This window comes from Tachyglossus aculeatus, chromosome 8 (genome assembly GCF_015852505.1).
Source record: "Tachyglossus aculeatus isolate mTacAcu1 chromosome 8, mTacAcu1.pri, whole genome shotgun sequence".
Classification (NCBI taxonomy): Eukaryota; Metazoa; Chordata; class Mammalia; order Monotremata; family Tachyglossidae; genus Tachyglossus; species Tachyglossus aculeatus.
Window position 1 is genome coordinate 23,467,116 of NC_052073.1, and position 25,852 is coordinate 23,492,967.

General features: G+C 49.5%; 1 protein-coding gene across 1 annotated transcript; it reads left to right on the forward strand.

The window, feature by feature from the left end:
- Positions 1-841: 841 nt before the first annotated feature.
- MYL9 (myosin light chain 9) lies at positions 842-23,131 on the forward strand. The gene is made up of 4 exons (XM_038750496.1): positions 842-942; positions 15,855-16,059; positions 20,503-20,664; positions 21,683-23,131. Exons 2-4 carry the CDS (start codon positions 15,876-15,878, stop codon positions 21,853-21,855), a joined length of 519 nt encoding a protein of 172 aa, XP_038606424.1. The 5' UTR covers positions 842-942; positions 15,855-15,875; the 3' UTR covers positions 21,856-23,131.
- The last annotated feature ends 2,721 nt before the right edge of the window (positions 23,132-25,852 follow it).

The following is a 25,852-nucleotide window of genomic DNA, read 5'->3' on the forward strand; positions in this document are numbered from 1 at the left end:
GAGTCAGAGGTCATGGGTTCTAATCCCGGCTCCGCCACTTGTCAGCTGTGTGACTTTGGGCGAGTCACTTCACTTCTCTGTGCCTCAGTTACCTCATCTGTAAAATGGGGATTAAGACTGTGAGCCCCATGTGGGACAACCTGATGACCTCGTATCCCCCCCTGCGCTTAGAACAGCGCTCGGCACATAGTAAGCGCTTAACAAATGCCATCGTCATCATCATCATCAAATGAGGAGGGAGGGCGTTCCAAGCCTGGTCTCCTTGGGGCTTCTGGCACCAGCCTGGATGTCCGGGGCTGCTGTCGACAGGCCCGGTGGCTCTGGGCTCCGCTAGTGCCGATGATTCTGCTAGGACCGGACCTGCCTCAGGCCGACAGCGAGTCGGGCAGGGCCAGATCCAGCTCAGCTTTCTGCTTCGCGCCTCGACCCCTCCGCTCTCGTCCACAGTTCCTGCCCGCCACCTTCCTCAGCACCGGGATGTGGCGGGGGGACACGAGGCCTACTCGGCTCGTGAGGGAGGGGGAAACCATGGGTCAAGGAGAACTCCGAGTCCGGGCCCCCCACACTCCTTCTCTGTTGCTTACTTTTCCGTCCCCATTTCTATATAAGGCAGAATCATCCCTTCCCCTAGAGCCCCCCGCCCCCCCACCTCCAACCCCACCCCCGTCCTGGGCCGTTCTGTTCCCATCCTCAAACCCAGAGCCCGGGAGCCGGCTGCAACCCTGTACTCGCTCACACATTCTTCTGCCTTGTATGGCCAAATCCTCCCGGGTGGGAGGGTGGGGATGGGGTCGGAGGGAAACTCCCTCCCGGATTGGCTGCCCCGCTGCCCGGGCCCGGCTCCTTCTAGGCAGCCAGATTAAAACTGCCCCTCCGTCCCTTCTATTTTCCAGGAGACTGAAGTGCCTCCAGGACCTCTGCCTTCCTTCCCGTTAGGCCCAGGTAGGAACTGCCTCTTCCTCTTCCCTCCCAAGATTCCCACCCATCCCCAGGGACGGGACTCTGGGCAGTGGGGCCGGTGGTCTGGCGGTCTGTCATCCCCGTGAAGGGAAGCGGTGGTCGGGGTCTCCCAGGCTCACGCACAGGCCCGAGGGCCATTTTAGAAGCGGAGGGAGAGTCCCTGCTCTCTCTCTCTAGGCGGGAATCTCGTGGGCAGAGGTCAGCCCGGAGTCCAGATCCATTCTGTGCGGATGCTGGGTTCGCAGGAGGCGATGTGCCTGGCCCCGTCCCAGAGTCCCGCCTTTATCCGAAGAACGGGTGGAAGTCCCTCGGCGAGAAGGAGGCGGGAGTCCCATGGGGGTGAAAACAGGAGCAGGGCACCAGCTGGGTGAGAGTGGGAGCGAAGGGCAGGGAGGCTGCCCTGGGCTGGCACGATGGGCCGGATATTCCGTGATTCCCTCTTTGGAGCAGTGTGTCCTCCCCGCTGCTTCACCTCTCTCGGAGCCACACATCCGTGGAGGGCACGCGTTCTGTCCGCCTGCCCGCCTGCCTGAACTCCTGCCCACAGGATCGCACGCATCCCCACCCCCTGCCAGGGTCAAGCTGAAAGGCAGCTCTTGGGGGAGGGGTCAGAGCCCCAGGACTGCCACCTCCCATGATGATGCGGGAAGCTGGCCTGGGCAAGCCTTTTCATCATCTGCTTGCCTTTGTTGGGCTCGCTGTAATAATAATAATAATGGTACCCATTAAGCGCTTGCTACGTGCCAGGCACTGAACTAAGTGCTGAGATGGGTACAAGATGGATACAAGCATGGATGGTCATGGGTTCAAATCCCAGCTCCGCCGCTTGTCAGCTGTGTGACTTTGGGCAAGTCACTTAACTTCTCTGTGCCTCAGTTACCTCATCTGTAAAATGGGGATTAAGATTGTGAGCCCCACGTGGGACAACCTGATCACCTTGTATCCTCCTCAGTGCTTAGAGCAGTGCTTTGCATATAGTAAGCGCTTAATAATTATTAAATTATTATTACAAGCAAATCGGGTTGGACAGAGTCCTCATTCCATGTGGGGCTCACAATCTTAATCCCACTTTTACAGATGAGGGAACTGGAGCACAGAGAAGCAAAGTGACTTGCCCAGGGTCACACACCAGACAAAGCGGCAGAGGCGGACTTAGAAACCAGGTCCTTCTGACTCCCCGCAGACCTGTGCTCTATATAGTAGGCCATGCCACCTCTCTTCTCGCAGCGCCGTTGGACCCCCTGAGCACTGTGCTCCCGGCCCTCTCACTGACACGGGCCACATTTGCAGGCCACGTCTTCCCTGGGCCAGCTCGTCACTGGTACGTCCTCACTGGGCCGTGTTCTCGCCCGTCCCGCCATCGACCCCCGGCCCACGTCCTCCCCCTGGCCCGGAATGCCCTCCCTCCGCACATCCGCCAAACTAGCTCTCTTCCTCCCTTCAAAGCCCTACTGAGAGCTCACCTCCTCCAAGAGGCCTTCCCAGACTGAGCCCCCTTTATCCTCTCCTCCTCCACATCCCCCCATCCTACCTCCTTCCCCTCCCCACAGCACCCGTATATATGTTTGTACAGATTTATTACTCTATTTATCTTACTCATACATATTTACTGTTCTATTTCTTTTGTTAATGATGTACATTTGGCTTTAATTCTATTTGTTCTGATGACTTGACACCTGTCCACATGTTTTCTTTTGTTGTCTGTCTCCCCCTTCTAGACTGTGAGCCCGTTGTTGGGTAGGGACCGTCTCTATATGTTGCCAGCTTGTACTTCCCAAGCGCTTAGTACAGTGCTCTGCACACAGTAAGCGCTCAATAAATACGATTGAATGAATGAATGGTACATTCTCTGGCCCCACTCCCTGCCCAGCTGAGGTACGATTTTCACCCAACAGTGGGAAAACATCTGAGAACGATCCTCAACTCCTGTCTAGCTTGGGGAAGGTCAAGTCAGAGCTTTGTTCAGTCTGGGTAGTGGGGTTCATTCATTCAATCATATTTATTGAGCGCTTACTGTGTGCAGAGCACTGGCCTAAGCGTTTGGGAGAGTACAATGTAACAATATATAGACCCGTTCCCTGCCCACAACGAGGTTACAGTCTAGAGGTCCCAGGACGGCCGGGAGCTCAGCCTCTCCACATGGTGCAGTGGGTGTCTCAGCAAGGCTTGCCACTCCTTCCTTCATTCATTCATTCAATAGTATTTATTGAGTGCTTACTGTGTGCAGAGCACTGTACTAAGCACTTGGGAAGTATAAGTTGGCGACGTGTAGAGACGGTCCCTACCCAACAATGGGCTCACAGTCTAGAAGGGGGAGACAGACATCAAAACAAAACATCTGGACAGGTGTCAAGTCATCAGAACAAATAGAATTAAAGCTAAATGCACATCATTACCAAAATAAATAGAATAGTAAATATGCACAAGTAAAATAAATAGAGTAATAAATCTGTACAAGCATATATATAGGTGCTGTGGGGAGGGGAAGGAGGTAGGGCGGGGGGATGGGGAGGAGGAGAGAAAAAGGGGGCTCAATCTGGGAAGGCCTCTTGGAGGAGGTGAGCTCTCAGTAGGGCTTTGAAGGAAGGAAGAGAGCTTGGCGATGTGCAGAGAGAGGGCATTCCGGGCCAAGGGGAGGACGTGGGCTGGGGGTTGACGGCAGGACAGGCGAGAACGAGGTACAGTGAGGAGGTTAGCCGTTCTGGCCTGGTCTTAACAGTCTGCTCTGGTCTGGGGCTGGCTCTGGTCTGGTCCCTGGGGGTCCAGTCTAGCTCCAGCAATCCCTGATCAGTGCGGTGACAGGGGCCCGAGGGGCTAAGTGTGGTTCTGGGCTGGATTTTAGGAGACCGGATGGGGCCGCCCATCCAGTCACTTATCCTGTCCTGCCTTGATTACCGTATCAGCCTCCCTGCTGACCTCCCAGCCTCCTGTCTCTCCCCACTCTGGTCCATACTTCCCTCAGCTGCCTGGATCATTTTTCTACAGAAATGTTCCGGACAACGTTTCCCCATTCCTCAGGAAACTCCAGTGGTTGTCCATTCGCCTCCACGTCAAACAGAAACTCCTCACCTTTGGCTTTAAAGCACTCAATCCCCCTGCCCCTTCCAACTTCACCTCTCTACTCTACTAGTAAACACTTCGCTCCTCCATTGCCAAACTTCTCACTGTACCTGGACCTCGGCTATCTCGTCGCCGACCTCTCACCCACGTCAAGCCCCTGGCTTTGAATGCCCTCCCTTCTCACATCCGACAGACAATTACCCTCCCCCATGTTCAAAGCCTGATGGAAGGCCCATCTCCTCCAAAAGACCTTCCCTAAGTCCTCTTTCCTCTTCTCCCACTCCCTTCTACATCACCCTGACTTGCTGAGACCCATGTCCACTTTGCTTGTTGAGGCCCTGGGGGACGGGGGCGGGTGAGGCCAGAAGTTTGGAGGGGGAAGAGCGGATGAATGTGTCCCTCAGCCGGAGATAAATAGACTGAAGAAATACAGTCCATCAACAAGGACAGAGACTTGGGCTGAATGAAAAGACCAGAGTGGCAACAGTAGCAGTAACAGTATTTACTTAGCGCTTACGGAGTTCAGGACCCTGTACTTGGTGTTTGGAAAGGTACGGCAGACACCGCAAGATACATCCCAGGGTCCCACTTCTAGAAAACTTGTAAGTCTGGTGCATTTGATTCTTTTCTTTGAATTGGAAATTAAGGATTCATTGTCTTTAATCTCAATCTGACAGGCGAACTGATTTATAACTCGTTCAGGTGGCCTTATAAGAACGTATTTTCTCCCCTTTAAATCTCTGTATGAAGTCTTCCCATCAGGGACTAGTCAGTCCAGTTCTTAAGGAAGTCCCTGTCAAGTATTTGTTTTATATATCAATATAATAAATATACATTTATACTGTCCTTCGTGTTCAAAAAAGACACCATTTCCAGACCCAACCCCAGAGCATTCAGATACATATCCTTATATTCTCATTGCTTTTCCTATCTAATTTATTTTATTGGCTGTCTCCCCCACTAGATTGCAAGCTTCTTGTTGGCAGGCATCCTGTCTACCAACTGGAATGTACTCTGTTAAGAGCTTAATTCGGTGTTCTGCACACAATTAATACTCAGTAGGTACCACTGATTGCTTGGTTGACGGTGAAGTTCATCTATGAGTTTGTGAGGCAGAAAAGGCCAATACGAGATCCGCAGTACTGTTCACATAAGGCACACAAAAAAGTTGTCCTTTGTTGTGGTGTCCTGCATAGTGTTTGTAGTGCCTATGGTGGTTTTCTCTTTTCCCTCCTTATCTCTCTTTCCAGGCTAAATGTTCACTCAATGAGAGTCCCTCCCTTTTTGATAAGCAGTGGACTCTCATTTTCAGCTGGGAGGCGCAGAATTGCCCAGGGCTTTGTTTTTACTGCATCCTTAAACCAATCAATAGATCAAACAGTCATATTTATTGGGCGCTTACTGTATGCACAGCTCTGTACTAAGCAATAGGTGCAAAACAAGAGATTTGATAGACATTCCCTGCCCAAAATGAAAGTACATTCTAGAGGGGAAGACAGACAGTCTGGGGTGGGGGGAGAGAGGAAAGACATTGTCTTCTTTAATAATCACGCTATTTCTCAAGTGCTTGCTATGTGCTAAGCACAGTACTGAGCTCCGGGGTAGACCCCAGATAAGCAGGTTGGACAAAATCCCTGGCCCTCGTGGGGTTTGCAGTCTAGGTAGGAGGAAGAACAGTTACAGATGAGGAAACTGAGGCACAGGGAAGCTAAGTGACTGGCTCAAGGTAACACGGCAGGAAAGTGGCAAAGCCGGGATTAAAACCCAGGGCCCCTTACTTCCGTGCTTAGGTTCTTTCCACTAGGCCATACCACTCATTCATTCATTCATTCATTCAGTGGTATTTATTGAGCTCTTACTGTGTGCAAAGCACTGTACTAAGCGCTTGGGAAGTACAATTCAGCAACAAAAAGAGAAAATCCCTTCCCACAGCGGGTTCACAGTCTAGAAGACTCCACTTTGCCGGAGCAACAGAGCTCCATAGAGCAGTTGTTTGGGTGTCCTGCTCATTCTCAGGCTTAGAACAGTGCCAGCGCTTAGAACAGTGCTTTGCACATAGTAAGCGCTTAACAAATGCCATCATTATTATTCTCCTCAAATGTGCCATTCAGAGTAGCCGCATAAAGGTGAGCGTAGCTCATTGTTCGTGACTTTGCTTAATTTTAGTAAAAGCATTTATTAGGCGCTTACTGCAGCAAGAGCTCTGAACTAAGTACTGGGAAAAAAAAACACGGAAACGGGAACTAGACATGGCCCCTGGCCCTCAAGAGGCACATACTCTAAAAAAATTAGGGAGGCCCAGGAAAATTAATGGAATTTGTGGATCCGTTCCTACTTCCTCTTCCCTCCTACCTCATTCATTCATTCATTCGATCGTATTTATTGAGAGCTTACTGTGTGCATGGCACCACTGGGTAAGTCACTTAACTTCTCTGTGCTTCAGTTCCCTCATCTGTAAAATGGAGATTAAGACTGTGAGCCCCCCGTGGGACAACCTGATCACCTTGTAACCTCCCCAGTGCTTTGCACATAGTAAGTGCTTAATAAATGCCATCGTCATTATTATTATGGCAGAGCCCGGATTAGAACCCACAATCTCTGACTCTCAAGCCCGTGCTCTTTCCACCAAGCCATGCTGCTTCAGGGGAATGTCAGCCAGACCCAGCAAGTCCAGTGCACACAAATCAATGTTATTTATTGAGCGCTTACTCCGTACTAAGCGCTTGGGAGGGCACGATACAATGAGGTGACAGTCTAGAGCTGTGCTTCCAGCTCTGGGCTTCTCTCTTCATTCTCTGCCCAGAAAAGTAACACAGTGTATCAGGTACTTTCCTGGACGAGCCAGCAAGAGAGAAGAGGAGGAGAGAGAGTCGACTCCGGGGGACCTTTGGGGAGGATAGGGATGGGAGCTGAGTGTCTTCAGAGCTCATCACAGCCCTTCCACTCCCTGGGCACGGGGAGGCGGAGGTTCGGGAAGAGGGGAGGGAGAGCGAACACTTTGCTTTGAGTCGATCGCCTTTCCTTGTCTTGCCTTATGCTGTTGAGTTGTTTCCGACCCATAGCGACTCCACTGACGCATCTCTCCCAGAGTGCCCCGACTCCATCGGCAATCAATCAGGTAGGGAATCTGTAGGGTTCCTTGGTAAAAATATGGAAGTGGTTTACTACTGCCTTCCCCGCGCAATAAACTTGAGTCTCCTCCTCAACTCCCTCCATGCCGCTGCCGCCCAGCACAGGTGAGTTTTGACCCGTTGCCGATTTGCCTTCCGCTCGCTAGCCACAGGCCAAGCTAGGAATGGAATGGGTAGGCCTCTGCTTGACTCTCCCTCCCGTAGCCGAGACTGGTAGAAGTACTGGAAACTCTCCAGGTGCAATCCTGAGAGGGGAGCCTCCCCTACATGTAATTTATTTTAATGTCTGTCTCCCCCACTGGATTGTAAACTCCTCGAGGGCAAGGAGTGTGTCTACTTACTCTATTGTACCCTCCCAAGTGCCTAGGACTGTGCTGTGTAAACAGAAGGTGCTTAATAAATACCACAAGCTCCCCACAACCTAGCTGGATGGGTGTCTCCCTGGCCTTACTGCCTCTCCTTCCCTAAGCTCCTGGGTCTGCTCTCTCAGCTATCTTTCCTCTCCCCACATCTGCCATCCTTCTCCCGGCTTCTGGTCATTCGAAAGAGCCCCGAGACTGGTGACTTTATTGAATCCATACGCAACTGCTGGATTAGAGAGGCACTGGCCGCTCTCTCTGGGGCCTTTTCCTTCCTCTCTTCCTGTAAATCTTTTCATCACTCCCATTTCCCTCCACCCCCCCGCTTCTCTCCCCAGTCTGGAAATGGAGGCGGAAATGGCGGTGGCAGCTATGTAGTGGTTGTGGTTCCCTCCGAGAGCCCTTTGAGGAGTCTCCCCGCCTCACTCGGGACTCGTCCGTGGATCGGCACGGCTAATCTTTTCAGGGTTAATGCCTCCCGTAAACATTCCCACTCTGTAGAGTCTGTCTCTTGGGATTTTACAAACTCAAGTCCAGAGGAAGCCTCTACCACCATCTGAGGCAAGGAGGGGGAAAGCTTGCTGTCGCTCAATCACTGGCATTTATTGAGCACTGACTGCAGGCAGAGCACTCTATCGATCAATCAATCATATTTACTAAGTGCTTACTGTGTGCAGAGCACTGTACTAAGTGCTTGGGAGAATACAATATAACGATATACCAGAGTTGGTAGACACATTCCCATCCCACAGTGAGCTGACAGTCTAGAGGGGGAGGTGGACATTAAGATAGATAAATAAATTATGGATATGGATATAAGTGCTGTGGGGCTGGGGACTGGTGAATAATAATGACGGCATTTAATAAGTGCTTACTATGTGCAAAGCACTGTTCTAAGCGCTGGGGAGGTTACAAGGTAATCAGGTTGTCCTATGGGGGACTCAAAGTCTCAATCCCCATTTTACAGATGAGGTAACTGAGGCACAGAGAAGTCACTTGCCCAAAGTCACACAGCTGACAACTGGAGGAGCCGGGATTTGAACCCGTGACCTCTGACTCCAAAGCCCGGGCTCTTTCCGCCGAGCCACGATAGGGTGATGAAGAAGGGAGTGGGAGAAGAGGAAACGAAGGCTTAGTCAGGAAAGGCCTTTTGGAGGAGATGTGCCTTCTGCAAGGCTTTGAAGGTAGGGAGAGTAATTTCTGGTTGGGGGAGGTGGTCGCGTAACTGTACTAAGCGCTTAGAAGAGTACAATGCAGTACAGTTGGGAGACATGATCTCCACTCTCCAGGAGCTTACAGTCTAGTTGGGGAGACACAGTTTAGGTTTGAGAATATGAGTCAATGCCTCTGTGCCTGCAGTGAAACCAAAAACCTGGCTGGTTTCAGGAATCACCCTTGGGCAGCTTATAGAGTTGGACTCAGTGATTCTAAGAAATAAATGTGATACAATCAGTTCCCTCCCAGCATTCATCCACTCCACTCTGTCCGAGACAATGGCACAGTAGAGAACAGAGATATTCAGGATCAACTGACAAACCTGGTGGGGAATGAGAGAAGACAGGAGTTTGGTTAACCAGGGGAGAGCCTCGATCTCTTTAGTCGGGGGACCAGTGCTTGGCTGGAGGGCACTGGACAGCCACTGGGGCTAGGAGAAGGAGGAGGAGGAGGAGGAGAAATGGTATTCATTGAGTACCCGAGGAGTACAGTTGACTGGACTAAACGTTTGGGAAAACACCACAAAGCAGGGAAGTGACGTGGCCCGAAGGCAAGCAGAGAAATGCTTTCGGCTGCAATGGACCGCCTGATCTGGAACTAGAGGTGGATGTAGACTGGACAACAGCAAGGAAAGGTAACTCGAGTCCAGACCGGAGTTAGACAGTGGGAACAGGGAGGAGCTGGGGCCCTTTGATGACATCGTGAGGGCCCAGAAATCAAACGTTAGCCTAGAATACACCTGATGAATTTTTTGCAACTCAAATTAACACTAGAGAAGAGAGGGCCTCTTCACTCCTCCTCCTCCCGGGCCTGATATTTTAGAAAAAACCCTCAGAGCTGCCACAATTTTAGCTGGAAGTTGGAGCTTCACGCCTTGTCCTGGGACTACTGTCAGAGAGCTTTAATGCTGAAATTTGTTAAGTGCTTGCTATGTGTCAAGCACTGTTCCAGGCACTGGGGTAGATCCAAGCTAATCAGGTTGGACGCGGTTCCTGTACCGCATGAGGCTCACGGTCTTCTTCCCCATTTTAAAGATGAGGTAACTGAGGCACAGAGAAGTTAAGTGACTTGCCCGAGGTCAAACAGCAGGCAAGTGGCAGAGCCGGAATTAGAACCCAGGTCCTTCTCTCAGACCCACAATCTATCTGCTAGGCCAGACTGGTTCTCTGTCCTATTTGTTTGCAAAGCCAGAAAGAGGTTAAAAATAAGCCCTAGAGTGGAATTTTTGTTCCAGCTTTCACGGTGACCTTGGCCATGGCCATCATCATCCTAACATCTGCAGCAATGCAGCCCGGGAGGAAAGGAGGAGGCTATTTTGGTCCTCTGACTCCAGGGCACTTAGTCCCTGTCAGACTTCACAAATTTCCTGGGAGTGAAAAAAAAAGTCACTTCAGTTCTGTGGGCCTCAGTTACCTCATCTGGAAAATGGGGATGAAGACTGTGAGCCCCCCGTGGGACAACCTGATCACCATGTAACCTCCCCAGCTCTTAGACCGGTGCTTTGCACATAGTAAGCGCTTAATAAATGCCATCATTATTATTATTATTATCATTATTATTATTAATAACCCCCGGGGCCAGGGGGAGAGGGAGGTGACCTCCTATAGGAACCACTACTGAGAGCTCACCTACTCCAGGAGGCCTTCCCAGACTGAGCCCCTTCCTTCCTCTCCCCCTCGTCCCCTTCTCCATCCCCCCATCTTACCTCCTTCCCTTCCCCACAGCACCTACATATATGTATATATGTTTGTACATATTTATTACTCTATTTATTTATTTATTTATTTTACTTGTACATATCTATTCTATTTTATTTTGTTAGTATGTTTGTTTTTGTTCTCTGTCTCCCCCTTTTAGACTGTGAGCCCCCTGTTGGGTAGGGACTTCTCTATATGTTGCCAACTTGTACTTCCCAAGCGCTTAGTACAGTGCTCTGCACACAGTAAGTGCTCAATAAATACGATTAATGATGATGATTGATGATGGCTATTTATCCTGTGGGCTAGTCACAGTGCCTGATCCCCAAAGGAGAGAGAGACAGAGAGAGACAAAGTGTGTGTGTCTAAATGTGTGTATAGATATCAATATCACAGACACATTGTGAGCCCCCCGTGGGACAGTCTGATCACCCTGTAACCTCCCCGGCGCTTAGAACAGTGCTTTGCACATCATAAGCACTTAATAAATGCCATTATTATTATTATTCCCTAGGCACTGCAAACTTCCCATCTAGTGCTGACAGACTAGAGAATAGTACATAATATGGAAAAAGCAATCAAGAAGCCATAGCTTTAGAGATCTCTCCCCCTTTTAGACTGTGAGCCCACTGTTGGGTAGGGACTGTCTCTATATGTTGCCAACTCGTACTTCCCAAGCGCTTAGTACAGTGCTCTGCACACAGTAAGCGCTCAATAAATACGATTGATTGATTGATTGATTGATTGATACCAAAATGGGCTATGATCTGCCTCCTGGCCTGGAATGCCCTCCACCCTCTAATTACACTCCCTGGCTTCAAAGGCTTTTCGAAGGCCCACCTCCTCCAAGAGGCCTTCCCAGACTAAGCCCCACCTTTCCTCATCTCCCACTCCCTTCTGCGTTGCCCTGATTTGCTCCCTTTGCTCTCCCCCGCAACCCCAGTCGCAAAACACTTATATACATATCTGTCATTTTATTTACTTGCATTAATTGCTGTCTCCCCTACTCTAGACTGTGAGCTCCTTGAGGGCAGGGAATGCCACAGTCTTTTAGACTGTGAGCCCACTGTTGGGTAGGGACTGTCTCTATATGTTGCCAACTTGTACTTCCCAAGCGCTTAGTACAGTGCTCTGCACACAGTAAGCGCTCAATAAATATGATTGATGATGATGATGATTATTATTATTGTTGTGGTGTACTTTCCTGAGTGCTTAGTACAGTGGCACATTGGAGTCAGAGGTCATGGGTTCAAATCCCCGCTCTGCTAATTGTCAGCTGTGTGACTTTGGGCAAGTCACAACTTCTCTGGGCCTCAGTTACCTCATCTGTAAAATGGGGATTAAGACTGTGAGCCCCCCGTGGGACAACCTGATCACCTTGTAACCTCCCCAGTGCTTAGAACAGTGCTTTGCGTGGCTCACTGGAAAGAGCCTGGGCTTTGGAGCCAGAGGTTATGGGTTCAAATCTCAGCTCTGCCACTGGTCAGCAGTGTGACTTCGGGCAAGTCACTTCACTTCTCTGGGCCTCAGTTCCCTCATCTGTAAAATTGGGATGAAGGCTGTGAGACCCCGTGGGACAACCTCATCACCTTGTAACCTCCCCAGCACTTAGAACAGTGCTTTGCACAGAGTAAGTGCTTAATAAATGCTATCATTATTATATTATTATTTATTGAATGCTTACTGTGTTCAGAGCACTGTAGTAAGTGCTTAATAAATAATAATAATAATGATAGCATTTATAAATGTCATCCTTATTATTCAGCGCTAGAACAGTGCTTCGCACATAGTAAAGCACTTGAAAAATGCCATTATTATTATTATTAGAGTAAGCACTCAATAGATATGATTGAATGAATAAATGATCCATTATGTCCCTCCCCAAGCATGGGATCATTGGTACAGATTTATGGAAATGATCCACCAGGAAACCAATCCAGTCCTGGCAGGTTAGCTGAGGAAGGAATCTGGGGGATTTCCCACTATAGAAAATTTAGATTTCCCCACCCCTTAGGGTCCCCCTAGGGCTGCAGAGCACTGTGGTAAGCGCTTAATAAATAATAATAATAATAGCATTTATAAATGTCATCATTATTATTCAGCGCTTAGAACAGTGCTTTGCACATAGTAAAGCACTTGATAAGTGCCACTATTATTATTATTAGAGTAAGCACTCAATAGATACGATTGAATGAATAAATGATCCATTATGTCCCTCCCCAGGCATGGGATCACTGGTACAGATTTATGGAAATGATCCACCAGGAAACCAATCCAGTCCTGGCAGGTTAGCTGAGGAAGGAATCCGGGGGATTTTCCACAATAGAAAATGTAGATTTCCCCACTCCTTAGGGTCCCCCTTGGGCTGCAGAGCACTGTAGTAAGCGCTTAATAAATAATAATAATGATATCATTTATAAATGTCATCATTATTATGCAGCCCTTAGAACAGTGCTTTGCACATAGTAAAGTGCTTGATAAATGCCACTATTATTATTATTAGAGTAAGCACTCAATAGACATGATTGAATGAATAAATGAATAATTTGAGTCCCTCCCCAGGCATGGGATCAGTGGTACAGATTTATGGAAATGATCCACCAGGAAACCAATCCAGTCCTGACAGGTTAGCTGAGGAAGGAATCAGGGGGATTTCCCATGATAGAAAATGTAGATTTCCCCACCCCTTAGGGTCCCCCTAGGGTTGCAGAGCACTGTAGTAAGTGCTTAATAAATAATAATAATGATAGCATTTATAAATGTCATCATTATTATGCAGCCCTTAGAACAGTGATTTGCACATAGCAAAGCTCTTGATAAATGCCATTATTATTATTATTAGAGTAAGCACTCAATAGATACGATTGAATGAATAAATGATCCATTATGTCCCTCCCCAGGCATGGGATCATTGGTACAGATTTATGGAGATGATCTACCAGGAAACCAATCCAGTCCTGGCAGGTTAGCTGAGGAAGGAATCAGGGGGATTTCCCACAATAGAAAATGTAGATTTCCCCACCCCTTAGGGTCCCCCCTGGGCCAAGTTTGCTGATCTCCTGTCCCAACCCATCCGGTAGATCCCGCCTCTGGACTCCAGCCTCTGCCTCAGTTCCCCAGCTGGAGACAGATCTGGCCTTTCCGAGATATCCTGTGGGTGCTGTTTTCTTGAGGAGAATGGTGGGTGGGGTCTGGGGGCTCCTGAAGAGGGGAAGGCAGGCCCCAAGGGGATCAGATCAAGTTCTCCCTCTTTCTCTGAGAGACTCAAAGTCCCTGTCCTAGAATTCCCCTCCCCAGGCCCCCCAGCAGTTCCTTCTCTGTAGCCTGTTGTGTCTGGAAAAACAAAGAGGATGGAGGAGGGGAGGGGAGCGGAGCAGCCTGGAATGCCAGGAATGTGTGAGGAGCACAGAGTGGCTTGGTGCTGGGAACAGGGCCTGTGTGCTGAATCCGACTGTGCTCAGAGGATGTGGGGAAGAATAACAATAATTATGTTGGTATTTGTTAAGCGCTTACTATGTGCAAAGCACGGTTCTAAGCACTGGGGTAGATTCAAGGTAATCAGGTTGTCCCACGAGGGGCTCACAGTCTTCACCCCCATTTTCCAGATGAGGGAACTGAGGCCCAGAGAAGTCAAGTGACTTGCCCAAAGCCACACAGCTGACAGGTGGCGGAGCCGGGATTTGAACCCATGGCCTCTGACTCCAAAGCCCCTGCTCTTTCCACTGAGCCACGCTGCTTCCCGACAGAGGAAAGAAGCCTGCCCAACTCCCGGCTCCACCAATTGTCAGCTGTGTGACTTTGGGCAAGTCACTTCACTTCTCTGGGCCTCAGTTGCCAAATCTGTAAAATGGGGATTAAGACTGTGAGCCCCCACCATGGGACAACCTGATCACCTTGTAACCTCCCCAGCGCTTAGTACAGTGCTTTGCACATACTAAGCGCTTAATAAATGCCATCGTATTATTGTTATTGGGTCCCCAGGAGGTAAGCAGCTCACACTTCAGAGCCCCTCAAGTCCCTAGCGGGTCCCTGCTACCTCTATAGGCAAAGCAAAGCAGCATGGCATTGTGGAAAGCGCACTGGCCTGAGAGTCAGGGGACCTGGGTTCCAATCATGCTCCGTCACTTGATTGATGTGTGACCTTGGTTAAATCACTTCACTTCTCTCATTCATTCAATCGTACAGTGCTCTGCACACAGTAAGTGCTCAATAAATACGATTGATTGATTGATGAGTGCTTTCTGTGTGCAGAGCACTGGACTAAGTGCTTGGGAAGTACAAGTTGGCAACCTATAGAGACGGTCCCTACCCAACAGTGGGCTCACAATCTAGAAGGGGGAGACAGACAACAAAACAAAACATATTAACAAAATAAAATAAATAGAATAAATATGTACAAATAAAATAGAGTAATAAATATGTACAAACATACAGGTGCTGTGGGGAGGGGAAGGAGGTAAGGCGGGGGGATGGGAAGGGGGAGGCGGGGGGGAGGAAGGAGGGGGCTCAGTCTGGGAAGGCCTCCTGGAGGAGGTGAGCTTTCAGTAGGGCTTTGAAGGGAGGAAGAGAGCTTCTCTCACTTTCCTCGAACTGTAAAATGGGGATTAAATACCCCTTTTCTTTTCCCCTTGGAATGTGAGCCTGGCGTGGTTCAGGGACTGTGTCTGACCCACAGTGTTTAGCACACAGTAAATACTTAATGAAATACCACTACTATTCAGCAGTCCTGGCTGCTTTGAGTCATGGCGGTCCTGTCCCACCCGGCCACTGACCCCAATACTGCCCACCGCTGTGGGAAAGGGCAGAGGACAAATTTACCTATGAGATGGAGCAGACGCTGGTCGTTCTGAGTCACGACTGCCATTCGCCAATCCCCATTTTCCAGCCTTGACCGAGAGCAGGGGCAGAGAGAGAGTCTGCTGTGGATGGAAAAGATGGCAGGAAGGGGCGGCTTCCCCCAGCTCTGCCCAGCCAACACCAGGATTTGTCCTCTAGGCAGCAACTCCGCCCTGACCCCTTTCACGATGGTGCTTCCAATCAATCAATCAATCAATCAATCAATTAATCCTGTTTGTTGAGCAACTACTGTAGGTGTTTAGAACACTGAACTAAATGCTTCAGAGAACACAAGTAGAAAGAAAGACCTAATTCCTACCCTCAAGGGTAGGATGTTGTGAACAGGAGAGACAAATAAAAAGAAAGTTAGAGATAGGAGGAAAAAGAGAATGAAAGATGGAGCGGTAACTAAGTAAGTGCTTAAAACATAGAGTAAGTGAATTGTTATGTACAAAGGTGCTAGGGTTTCCTGTGAGGTTATGACCTGGGGGAGATCTGATTATCTTGACTCTACCCCAGTACTTAGTACAGTGTCCGGCATATAGTAAATGTTTAATAAATACCACAATTATTATTATTGTTGTTTCACTTCTCAGATCAGCTCCAGAGAAGCCAAGATGTCCAGCAAGCGGGCCAAAGCCAAGACCACCAAGAAGCGTCCCCAGCGCGCCACCTCCAATGTCTTCGCCATGTTTGACCAGTCTCAGATCCAGGAGTTCAAGGAGGCCTTCAACATGATAGACCAGAACCGGGACGGCTTCATCGACAAGGAGGACCTGCACGACATGCTAGCCTCGCTAGGTAGACCGGGGGGCTCCGGGCCAGGGGAGGGTCCCCACCCCCAGGCTCCAAAGGGGGAAAGCTTTGGCTTGCTCTGGTCTCTCCGGATCTGCATCCGACGGCATCTTTCCCCTCCTCTGCCTGCTCCTCGCTGAATGGAGCCAAGGGAACGGGGAGCAGCGGGGGCCGGGCCAGGGGAGAACCAGTTGGAGACACAGATGAAGGGGAAAAAAAAAAATCACTGACTTCAAACTCCACCCCGAGTGCTTTTAAATGAGAAAAATAGTCTTCCCTAACTTTCCAGGAGAAGGGAATATGGGGTGGGGGTGTCCAGACTTGGGAGTGTGAGTGGAGGACTCATTTTTTATGGTATTTGTGTTAGGCACTGTACTAAGTGCTGGGGTAGAGACAAGACAATCAGTTTGGACAGAAAATGATCAGGAGGAGGGGCCAGTGGGGGTTAACTATGGAGAGGGGAATCATTCATTCATTCAATTGTATTTATTGAGCACTTACTGTGTGCAGAGCACTGTACGAAGCGCTTGGGAAGTGCAAGTTGGCAACATATAGAGACGGTCCCTACCCAACAGTGGGCTCACAGTCTAGAAGGGGGAGACAGAGAACAAAACAAAACATATTAACAAAATAAAATAAATAGGATAAATATGTATAAATAAAATAAATAAATAAATAGATGACTCTAGCTTTCAAACACAAACTGGAGCCATCGCTAGGTATCAGCTGGGTGGGCCCCTAAAAAGTCTTGCTGTTTGGGTCTTGCTGGGACAGCTTTGCTATACTGTACTCTCTCAAGAGCTCAGCTCAGGGCCCTGCACCGCTAAGTGCTCAATAAATAGCACTGATTTTTGGACTAGCCGAGGAGTCTTTCCCAGGCCAAAACAAAGGAAGCCAGTCAATCCATCAATGGTAACTACACTTGAGTGCTGCATGCAGAACACGGTACTAGGTGTTTGGGAGAGTACAGTTCAACAGAGTTAGTAGTTAGGCTCCCTGCACATAACGAGCTTACACTCTAGGAGCAGAGCTGTGGCTAGCCCCTAAGAACCTGCTGAAGAGGCGAGGAGCGATATGCCCTCCAGCTCTGCAGTCTTTTCTGAAGAAGGAAATTTTTGTCTTTCCATCCCTAGGCACGGTGTCTGCCTCTCCGGGTCTTTTAAACTGTGAGCTCACTGTTGGGTAGGGACTGTCTCTATATGTTGCCAACTTGTACTTCCAAAGCGCTTAGTACAGTGCTCTGCACACAGTAAGCACTCAATAAATACGATTGATTGATTGATTAACTACAGCATCCTTGGATTAAGCTTCTCAATGGTGTCACATCTTTTCCACGTTCTTCCTCTTTCTCCTCCTCCTCCTTGTCCTCCTCCTCTTCTTCATTGTTATAATAATAGTAATGATGATGGCATTTATTAAGTGCTTACTATGTGCAATGCACTGTTCTAAGCGCTGGGGAGGTTACAAGGTGATCAGGTTGGCCCACGGGGGGCTCACAGCCTTAATCCCCGTTTTACAGATGAGGTCACTGAGGCACAGAGAAGTTAAGTGACTTGCCCAAAGTCACACAGCTGACAAGCGGCGGAGCTGGGATTTGAACCCATGGCCTCTGACTCCAAAGCCCGGGCTCTTTCCACTGAGCCACGCTGCTTCTATATTATCATCATCATCATCATCATCATCATCATCTTCTTCCTCCTCATCTGCTGTGTCCTCCTCATCCTCCTCCAGCTCCCCTTCCGATCCGTAGAGTCCTGAAGGTCCAGGGGCTGCCCTGTTGGCCAGAAAAGTGACCAACCACTCCGAGAAGAGTGTCTGAGAGCTTGCCATGGCCCAGTCCTGAATCCCACACATCAACCACAGAGAATTAGGATGTTGCCAAGCCGGGCAGGAAGATTCATTCATTCATTCAATCGTATTTTTGAGCGCTTACTGTGTGCAGAGCACTGTACTGAGCGCTTGAGGAGGATGACCATGATGATGACGATGATGTAAAACAGGGTTTCAACACCTGTTCTCTCTCCTGCCTAGACTGTGAGCCCCATGGGGGACAGGGACTGCGTCCAAGCGTGGCTCAATGGAAAGAGCCCGGGCTTGGGAGTCAGAGGTCATGGGTTCAAATCCCAGCTCTGCCGATTGTCAGCTTTGTGACCTTGGGCAAGTCACTTAACTTCTCTGTGCCTCAGTTACCTCATCTGTAAAATGAGGATTAAGACTGTGAGCCCCACGTGAGACAACCTGATCACTTTGTATCCTCCCCAGAGCTTAGAACAGTGCATTGCACATAGTAAGCACTTAAATACCCTCATTATTATTATTATTATTATTATTATTATTATTATTATCCCAGAGCTTAGTTAAGTGTTTGGCACATTGTAGGTGCTTAACAAATGCCACAGTTATTACTAATTACTATCATATTTCCCTTCGCTTAAGAGAAACAGCTCAAGAACAGATTTTGGATGAACAACACGGATTGTGAGTCAGGGAAAGGAGCAGCATCCTGGTAATTAGAGTGACTCCACACCTAGCGATGGGTATCAATTGAGTGTCTCCGGGGGATGCAGCAATCGATCAGTGACATCTATAGGGAGCATACTATGCGCCCAGGACTGTACTAGGCGTAGCCCGGCCCTAGGCTCTTGGTGGAGAGAGTGGAGATTTGATCTTCGGAGGCCAGAGTGCACGCTAGTTCGCAATAACGACCGGCCCCTTCCCCGTCTCCTTTGAGGTCTCTTGATGACCGGTGCGTCCATTACGCTGTTTCATTTTGTTTCCGCTTCTGCTGCCCTCTCTAAGCCAGCCTCGGAACTGCAAAGTGAATATTTCTGGATTTCTGCAGGCCAGAGGAATTTGGTTCCTCCACGGGATGGATTCCCTAACACAGTCTGCCTTTTCGGCGGTTGTCTCTCTTTTCTCCCATTCTTTTCCCTCTCTGCATCCTCTGGGTCACAGGCTTGATTCTGCTCCTGCACGGTTCCACCTTTCTTTCTTTCTTTTCTCCCTCCCTCCCCCTGCCTGCTTCTCCCTCCATCCATCCCTGCCTTCCTTCCTTCCTGTCTGTTTTCCATCCCCACTTTCCCTAGGGAATTCTCTCTTCCTCCTCATCTCTGGCCCTTTCCCCCTATTCTCTCTTCCACTCACCTTTCCCTTTTCCTCTCTTCCTCTCAGAATTGTCTGTCTTGGGTCAGGCCCATCTCCCTTCCGGCTCGCCGCTCTCCTCGTGGCTGGCCATTGCCGGCCACCTGCGGACAGAAGCAAGCGGATCACCAGGCTGCAATGGGGGCCTGTCCCCAGCATGGAGAGGGAAGGGCCGGGGGTCTAAGGGACTGGCTCAGACTTTAAGCTCCTCCCGTTGTCTGGAGATAGATGGAGACAGCATTCTGGGCTGGGCAGAGCCATTTCAGCCCGATTCACCTCCCCTCTGAGTCCTTGGCAAATCCTTCCCCTCTTCATTCATTCAATCAATCGTATTTATGGAGTGCTGGCTGAATGCAGAGCACTCTACTTATCATTTGGGAGAGTACAATATAACAATAAACAGACGTATTCCCTGCTCACAACAAGCTTGCAAGGGAGAATGGCTTTTGTTAAGCACTATGTGCCAGGCACTGTTCTAAGCACTGGGTTTGATATAAGCAAATCAAGCTGGACACCGTCCCTGTCCCGCATGAGACTCACAGCATTAGTCACAGTGTAACTGAGGCACAGAGAAGTTAAGTGACTCGCCCAAGATCACACAGCAGACAAATGGCAGAGCCAAGATTGGAACCCAGTTCCTTTGACTCCTAGGCCCGGGCTATTCCAGCCCCAGGGGCTGTTTTGCTGCCCAGATGGAGGAAAGGCAGAGAGGGAAGAGGGCAGGCTTCCTATCTAGGGTGGATACCTAGTAGGGGGAGCAGGGAAAATGGAGGAAGTAAGGAGAAGAAAGTCTAGTTTGGGAGCACCAAGTTGCTAAGGAGCAGTGGAGGAATTAACTCTGCAAGGGATTAGGGGCAAAGCTTCTCTGTCAAGAGACCTTCCGTACTTGAGGACGTCTGGGATGTACAGTCCCTCAGAGGGAGGATGCACATTAACTTCTCTGGGCCTCAGTTCCCTCATCTCTAAAATGGGGATTGAGACTGTGAGCCCCACGCGGGACAACCTGATCACCTTGTATCCTCCCCAGTGCTGAGAACAGTGTTTTGCACGTAGCAAGTGCTTAACAAATGCCATTATTATTATTATTATTATTATTATCAATGGTATTTATTGAGGACTTCTAGTGTGCGGAGCTCTGAACTAAGTGTTTGGTGCCTCAGGGCTGTGATGGGGCTTCAAGTAGAATCAGAGCCACCCCTGGGGAAGGGGTGTTGGGGCTGGTGGCTGGGTCCAAATGGAGAGGAAGAAGAGGGAAGAGGAGGAGGAGAGGACAGGGAGAGGCACTGACAGGATTGTCCTGCTCCACAGGCAAGAACCCCACAGATGAATACTTGGAGGGCATGATGAGTGAGGCTCCGGGCCCCATCAACTTCACCATGTTCCTCACGATGTTCGGGGAGAAACTCAACGGGACCGACCCCGAGGACGTCATCCGCAACGCCTTTGCCTGCTTCGATGAGGAGGCCTCAGGTCTGGGTGACTTTGCAGGCTCGGCCCTCAGCATCTCCTGATGTCCTAAGCGTGGGTGGAGGGAGGTCCGACCCAGAGCTTCCCACGGGGAGGACCACCCCAAGGAACATAGGCAGGGGATGCCTGGGAACACCCCGACTCATCCTCTGATGATGCCCCTCTGTCTACCTCTCGGTTCATTTCCAGAAGATCCAAGAGGTCCATCCCCAGCTTATGATGATGGCATTTGTTAAGCGCTTACTATCTGCAAAGCACTGCTCTAAGTGCTGGGGAGGATACAAGGTGGTCAGATTGTCCCACGTGGGGCTCACAGTCTTCATCCCCATTTTACAGATGAGGGAACTGAGGCACAGAGAAGTGGGGAAGCAGCGTGGCTCAATGGAAAGAGCCCGGGCTTTGGAGTCAGAGGTCATGGGTTCAAATGCCAGCTCCGCCAACTGTTAGCTGTGTGACTTTGGGCAAGTCACTTCACTTCTCTGGGCCTCAGTTACCTCATCTGTAAAATGGGGATTAAGACTGTGAGCTCCCCGTGGGACAACCTGATCACCTTGTAACCTCCCCAGCGCTTAGAACAGTGCTTTGCACATAGTAAGTGCTTAATACATGCCATCATTATTATTATTAAGTGACTTGCCCAAAGTCACACAGCTGACAATTGGCGGAGCTGGGATTTGAACCCATGACCTCTGACTCTCAAGCCCGGGCTCTTTCCATTGAGCCATGCTGCTTCTCTGACCTCTTGCCCTCCGGACCTTCCAGTTCAGAGCCACTTGGATCGCGCCAACTTCTCTGCTGCCTTTTTGTGGTCCAGAGCCCTAGCACTTACTCAAATCCGTGGTCTTCACTGAGCGCTTACTATGTGCAGAGCACTGTACTCTGACAGCGAGAGAGAGTAAGCATTTGGGAGCATAACAATACGACAGAGTTGGTAGACACAGTCCCTGCCCTCAGGGAGCTTCCAGTTTAGAGGAGGAGCTTACAGCCTCTTGCTCTGTCTCCCTTCTGCTTCCTCCTCCAGGAGTCATACACGAAGACCACCTGCGGGAACTGCTCACCACCATGGGTGATCGGTTCACGGACGAGGAGGTGGATGAAATGTACCGAGAGGCTCCCATCGACAAAAAGGGCAACTTCAACTATGTAGAATTCACTCGCATCCTCAAGCATGGGGCCAAAGACAAGGATGATTAGCACTAGTCGCCCCTTTCCCTCCACTCCCCATCCCGCCACACACCTACGCTCCTCCTTGTCCTCTTCCTCCTCCTCCTCCTCCCAGAGAGCACCCTCACTGCCTTGATGAGAACCCCTTTCTCCTTCTTCCGCTTCTCCTCCTCCTCTGAAATGGGCCCTCAGAGGGCAGAATTGCCAGCAGTTAGCGTTGAATCCCTACAAGACATTGTGATGGTTCGGACCTAGGGCGGTGAGTCCGTGTCTGTTCACAGGATGGGTGTGTTCCGAGGAAAAAAAGCAGGAGGGTTGGGGAGGATTCTCTGACCAAGAAAAGTGCTGGATGCCACCCGCCCGACGGCAGTTGGACAGATGTAGCCTTCCCTTAGGTGGCTTGCCCTGTCTTCTGGGATCAGAGCAGCAGCTTTCCTATAATCAGTCATATTCATCGAGCGCTTACTGTGTGTGGAGCACTGTACCTAAGCACTGAGTTAGTGGACATGCTCCCTGCCCACATGAGCTTAGAGTCTCAAGTCCACCTCTCCCTTTTCAATTTTCGCAACTCTAAAGATACCCTCCTTGGCCTACTCGTTCGGCCTCAGCATCCCCTCTGAGCTGCCTAGTGGGGGCAGAGAAATGAGAAGGGCAGAATCACCAACCTGCTTTGGCTTAGGGGGAGAGACCTACTGGTAGGTAGCCCAGACCTCTGTTTTCTGGTTGAGAGCGCAAGCCGTGAGACCGGGCCTAAGACCTGGCTGCAAGCTGTGTCCTCCTCACACTCCGAGCTTTGAGGCAAAGCTTCCCAGACAACCCTCCTTCACAAGCTCTGTCACATTCCCAAGGGACACACACAGCCCTTCACCCCAGAGTTCTTAGATCCCTCCAGAGCCCTATCCCTGCAGATGGAATAGCTCCAAAAAGGATTTTTCCCAAGGCTCTGCTGAAGGCCCAGCTTCCTCTCGGTGGCAGGGACGGGGCGGGAATCTAGATACCATATTTCCCTGCCTGGCGAGCAGCCTCAGCTCTGCCGGTTAGAGCCTGGTCCAGGACAGTTGTCGTCGACGAAGCAAAGTTGTTTCAGGCTGCACCGGTGACTCCCCTCCTCCCAACGCCCCCTTCCACAGCTGTGACCCCCACACCACCCTCCTTCAGGCACAAGTGTTTCACGGAGGTCCCCTGAGGTGAGAGCACAGGACTCCAAACTCACATATATTTTTCTGTGGCTTCAGAGTCTTTCATTGGCAAGATCTTTAAAAAAAAAAGAAAGAGAAATTATGGAAAATATAAATATCAAACACAAGCTCTTTTCCTGTGATTTAGTCTGGCTGGGATATGGTCTCTGTGGTAGCCTTAACAACAATAATAGTGATATTTGTTAAGCACTTACTATAGGCCAGGGTACTGTACTGAGCGCTGGGGTGGATACAAGCAAATCGGGTTGGACACAGTCCCTGCCCCACGTGAGGCTCACAGTCTCAATTTAACAGATGGAAGGAACTGAGGAACAGATAAGTGAATTACCTTGCCCAAGGTCACACGGCAGACAACTGACGGAGTCGGAATTAGAACTCATGACCTCCTGATTCCCAGGTCTCTGCTCTATCCACTATGCCATGCTGCTAGTCTTGTGCTTGTATAGGCTGACTGGGGCAGGGTGGGGGGCTCTTGACTGGGTATCATCTTCTCACCACCCCGCCCTGGGGAGGGTCCCAGTTGAAGGACTCCCAAGCCAGCTCCAGCCCCTTCCCAGCTGACTTTTTCCCTGAATCTCTTTGAGTGACAGGGGAGTGGGCGGTCGAGTGGTTTTACGGAGGATCATTCGGTGTGGATAAGAAACCAGACGGCTTCACATCTGGTATCTTAACTTTCAGCATCGAGCCTCCCTCTGCTGCGGTGCCTGTTCTGCAAGTTGGATTTCACCAGACCCTGGGAAGGGAGTCCAATGGAGGGAGGGAGGGAGGGAGAGAGAGAGAGAGAGGGGGGGGGGAGAGTATGTGTGTGTTGAGGGGGCTAGACTACTTCAGAGAAATGCACCTGGTTTGGGTAATGTTAGCTAGAAGCAGGCAAACTTCTATAAAAATGGCATTTGAATGATATCATCATTTAGACTAGTGCCACTGCAACTAACATATGTGACATTGCATGCGTCCAAGGGTCTTTTTCTTTTTTTTGAGGTATCCCATCAATGTCCTGTTACGGTTCTCTCTGGTGACCCCAACGTGCCTGCTTCCCACCACTATCCTGGCCCCCTCTCTACCTCTTTCTTTATATTCCAAACCTTTGCTCTCCTTAGCCCCTAGGTTGGTGAAGCTTCCTTCCCCTTTTCTCTCGAGATTCTTCTAACACCCTCTTCCTTCAGCACTTCAAATCCCATCTCATACCCTCACAGACCTATTCATTAACTTCTGTGTTCCGCTGTCCCGCATCTCCCAATACAATGCTTCCCCAACACCCTGTCCCTAATATTTCCAGAGGTACTTTGCCCCAACATCTTTCCTCCTCTTGAAACCATGGCAGTCATGAACTGTTTCTGAAAAATCCCGGACTAATATTCTCAAACTCCCCGACCTGGACTCTGGAATAATAATAATAACAATAGTGATATTTGTTAGGCACTTACTATGTACCGGACACTGTACTCAGTAAAGGGGTAGATACAATATAAGCAGGTCAGCCCAGTCCCTACCCAAGATGGGGCTCACAGTTTAAGGGGGACAGGTATTTTATCTCCTTTTTACAGGTAAGGAAATGAAGGCTCAGAGAAATTAACTGACTTGCCCAAGGTCACGTAGCAGACAAGTGGTGGAGCTAGGACTAGAACCCAGATCCCAGGCCTGTGCTCTTTCCACCAGTCTAGGTTGCTGCAGCCTTATTTGCAACAGCTGAATTGGCTCGGAAAACCCAGTTCTGGTATATCTGAGCTTGGCGTTCAAATCTGCAGCCGCAGGGAAAGGTGAGGGTGGTGGTGGTATCTGGGGTACTCTCCCAAGCGTTTAGTACAGGGCTTTGAACACAGTAAGCGTTCAATAAATATGACTGATTGAATGAATGACTCTTACCCAGTAAAGGTGCAAAATAAAGAGATGGGTAACTTCCAAATAGTCAACCTCAGCCCAAAGACCCAGCGAGGCTCAGCAACGTGGCTCAGTGGAAGAAGCACGGGCTTTGGAGTCAGAGGTAATGGGTTCAAATCCCGGGCCCACCAATTGTCAGCTGTGTGACTTTGGGCAAGTCACTTAACTTCTCTGTGCCTCAGTTACCTCATCTGTAAAATGGGGATACAGACTGTGAACCCCATGTGGGACAACCTGATAACCTTGTAACCTCCCCAATGCTTAGAACAGTGCTTTGCACATAGTAAGTGCTTAATAAACACCATTATTATTATTATTATTATTATTTGTTGAGGTTGGGAGAAAGAGGCTGGATGGAGAGCAAAAATCAGTCTTTCAGTTAGGCAGGGTGTTGGCGGATGCATCGTTTGTGGTGGCTGTGGAATGGGGCAGTCGAAGAAGATTAACGAATGCGAGAAAACTCTCAATAGGATGAGAAAGGGAATCTGAAATAATAATAATAATAATGGCATTTATTAAGGGCTTACTATGTGCAAAGCACTGTTCTAAGCACTGGATAAGGAGTGTGACGGAGGGCAGAGGCTGGCAGAAGGATCTTGAGAGGATGTGGACAGCTGTTAACCTAAAGACTTTTTCTTAGTCTTTCCTGGCTTCAAACTCCTTGGAAAGGGGCTGTGGTGAAAGGTGTGTGTATTTGTGTGTGTGGTGTGTGTGTTTGAATTTAGTTTATTTATATTTGATTTTATAGTCAGGGCTTGTAATTAGGGGCCTTGGAATGTGGTATGCAAATTTGTTTAATTGCGTGTAAATTAGACAAAAGTCCTATTACTCTTTTTAATAAGACTGTCTCACTGACCAGATTCTCCCAAGCGAAATGTAAACAACTGTCTCTGTTTCAGAAATTTTTCTTCTTCAAATTTCTCTAGAGGATAAATGGATCGGGCTAA

Bases quoted from the DNA above. Each gene is read 5' to 3' on its own strand.
- MYL9 (XM_038750496.1), top strand. From the start codon at position 15,876: ATGTCCAGCAAGCGGGCCAAAGCCAAGACCACCAAGAAGCGTCCCCAG. The intron at 16,060-20,502 runs GTAGACCGGGGG...CCTGCTCCACAG, and splicing joins CGACATGCTAGCCTCGCTAG to GCAAGAACCCCACAGATGAA. The intron at 20,665-21,682 runs GTCTGGGTGACT...TTCCTCCTCCAG, and splicing joins CTTCGATGAGGAGGCCTCAG to GAGTCATACACGAAGACCAC.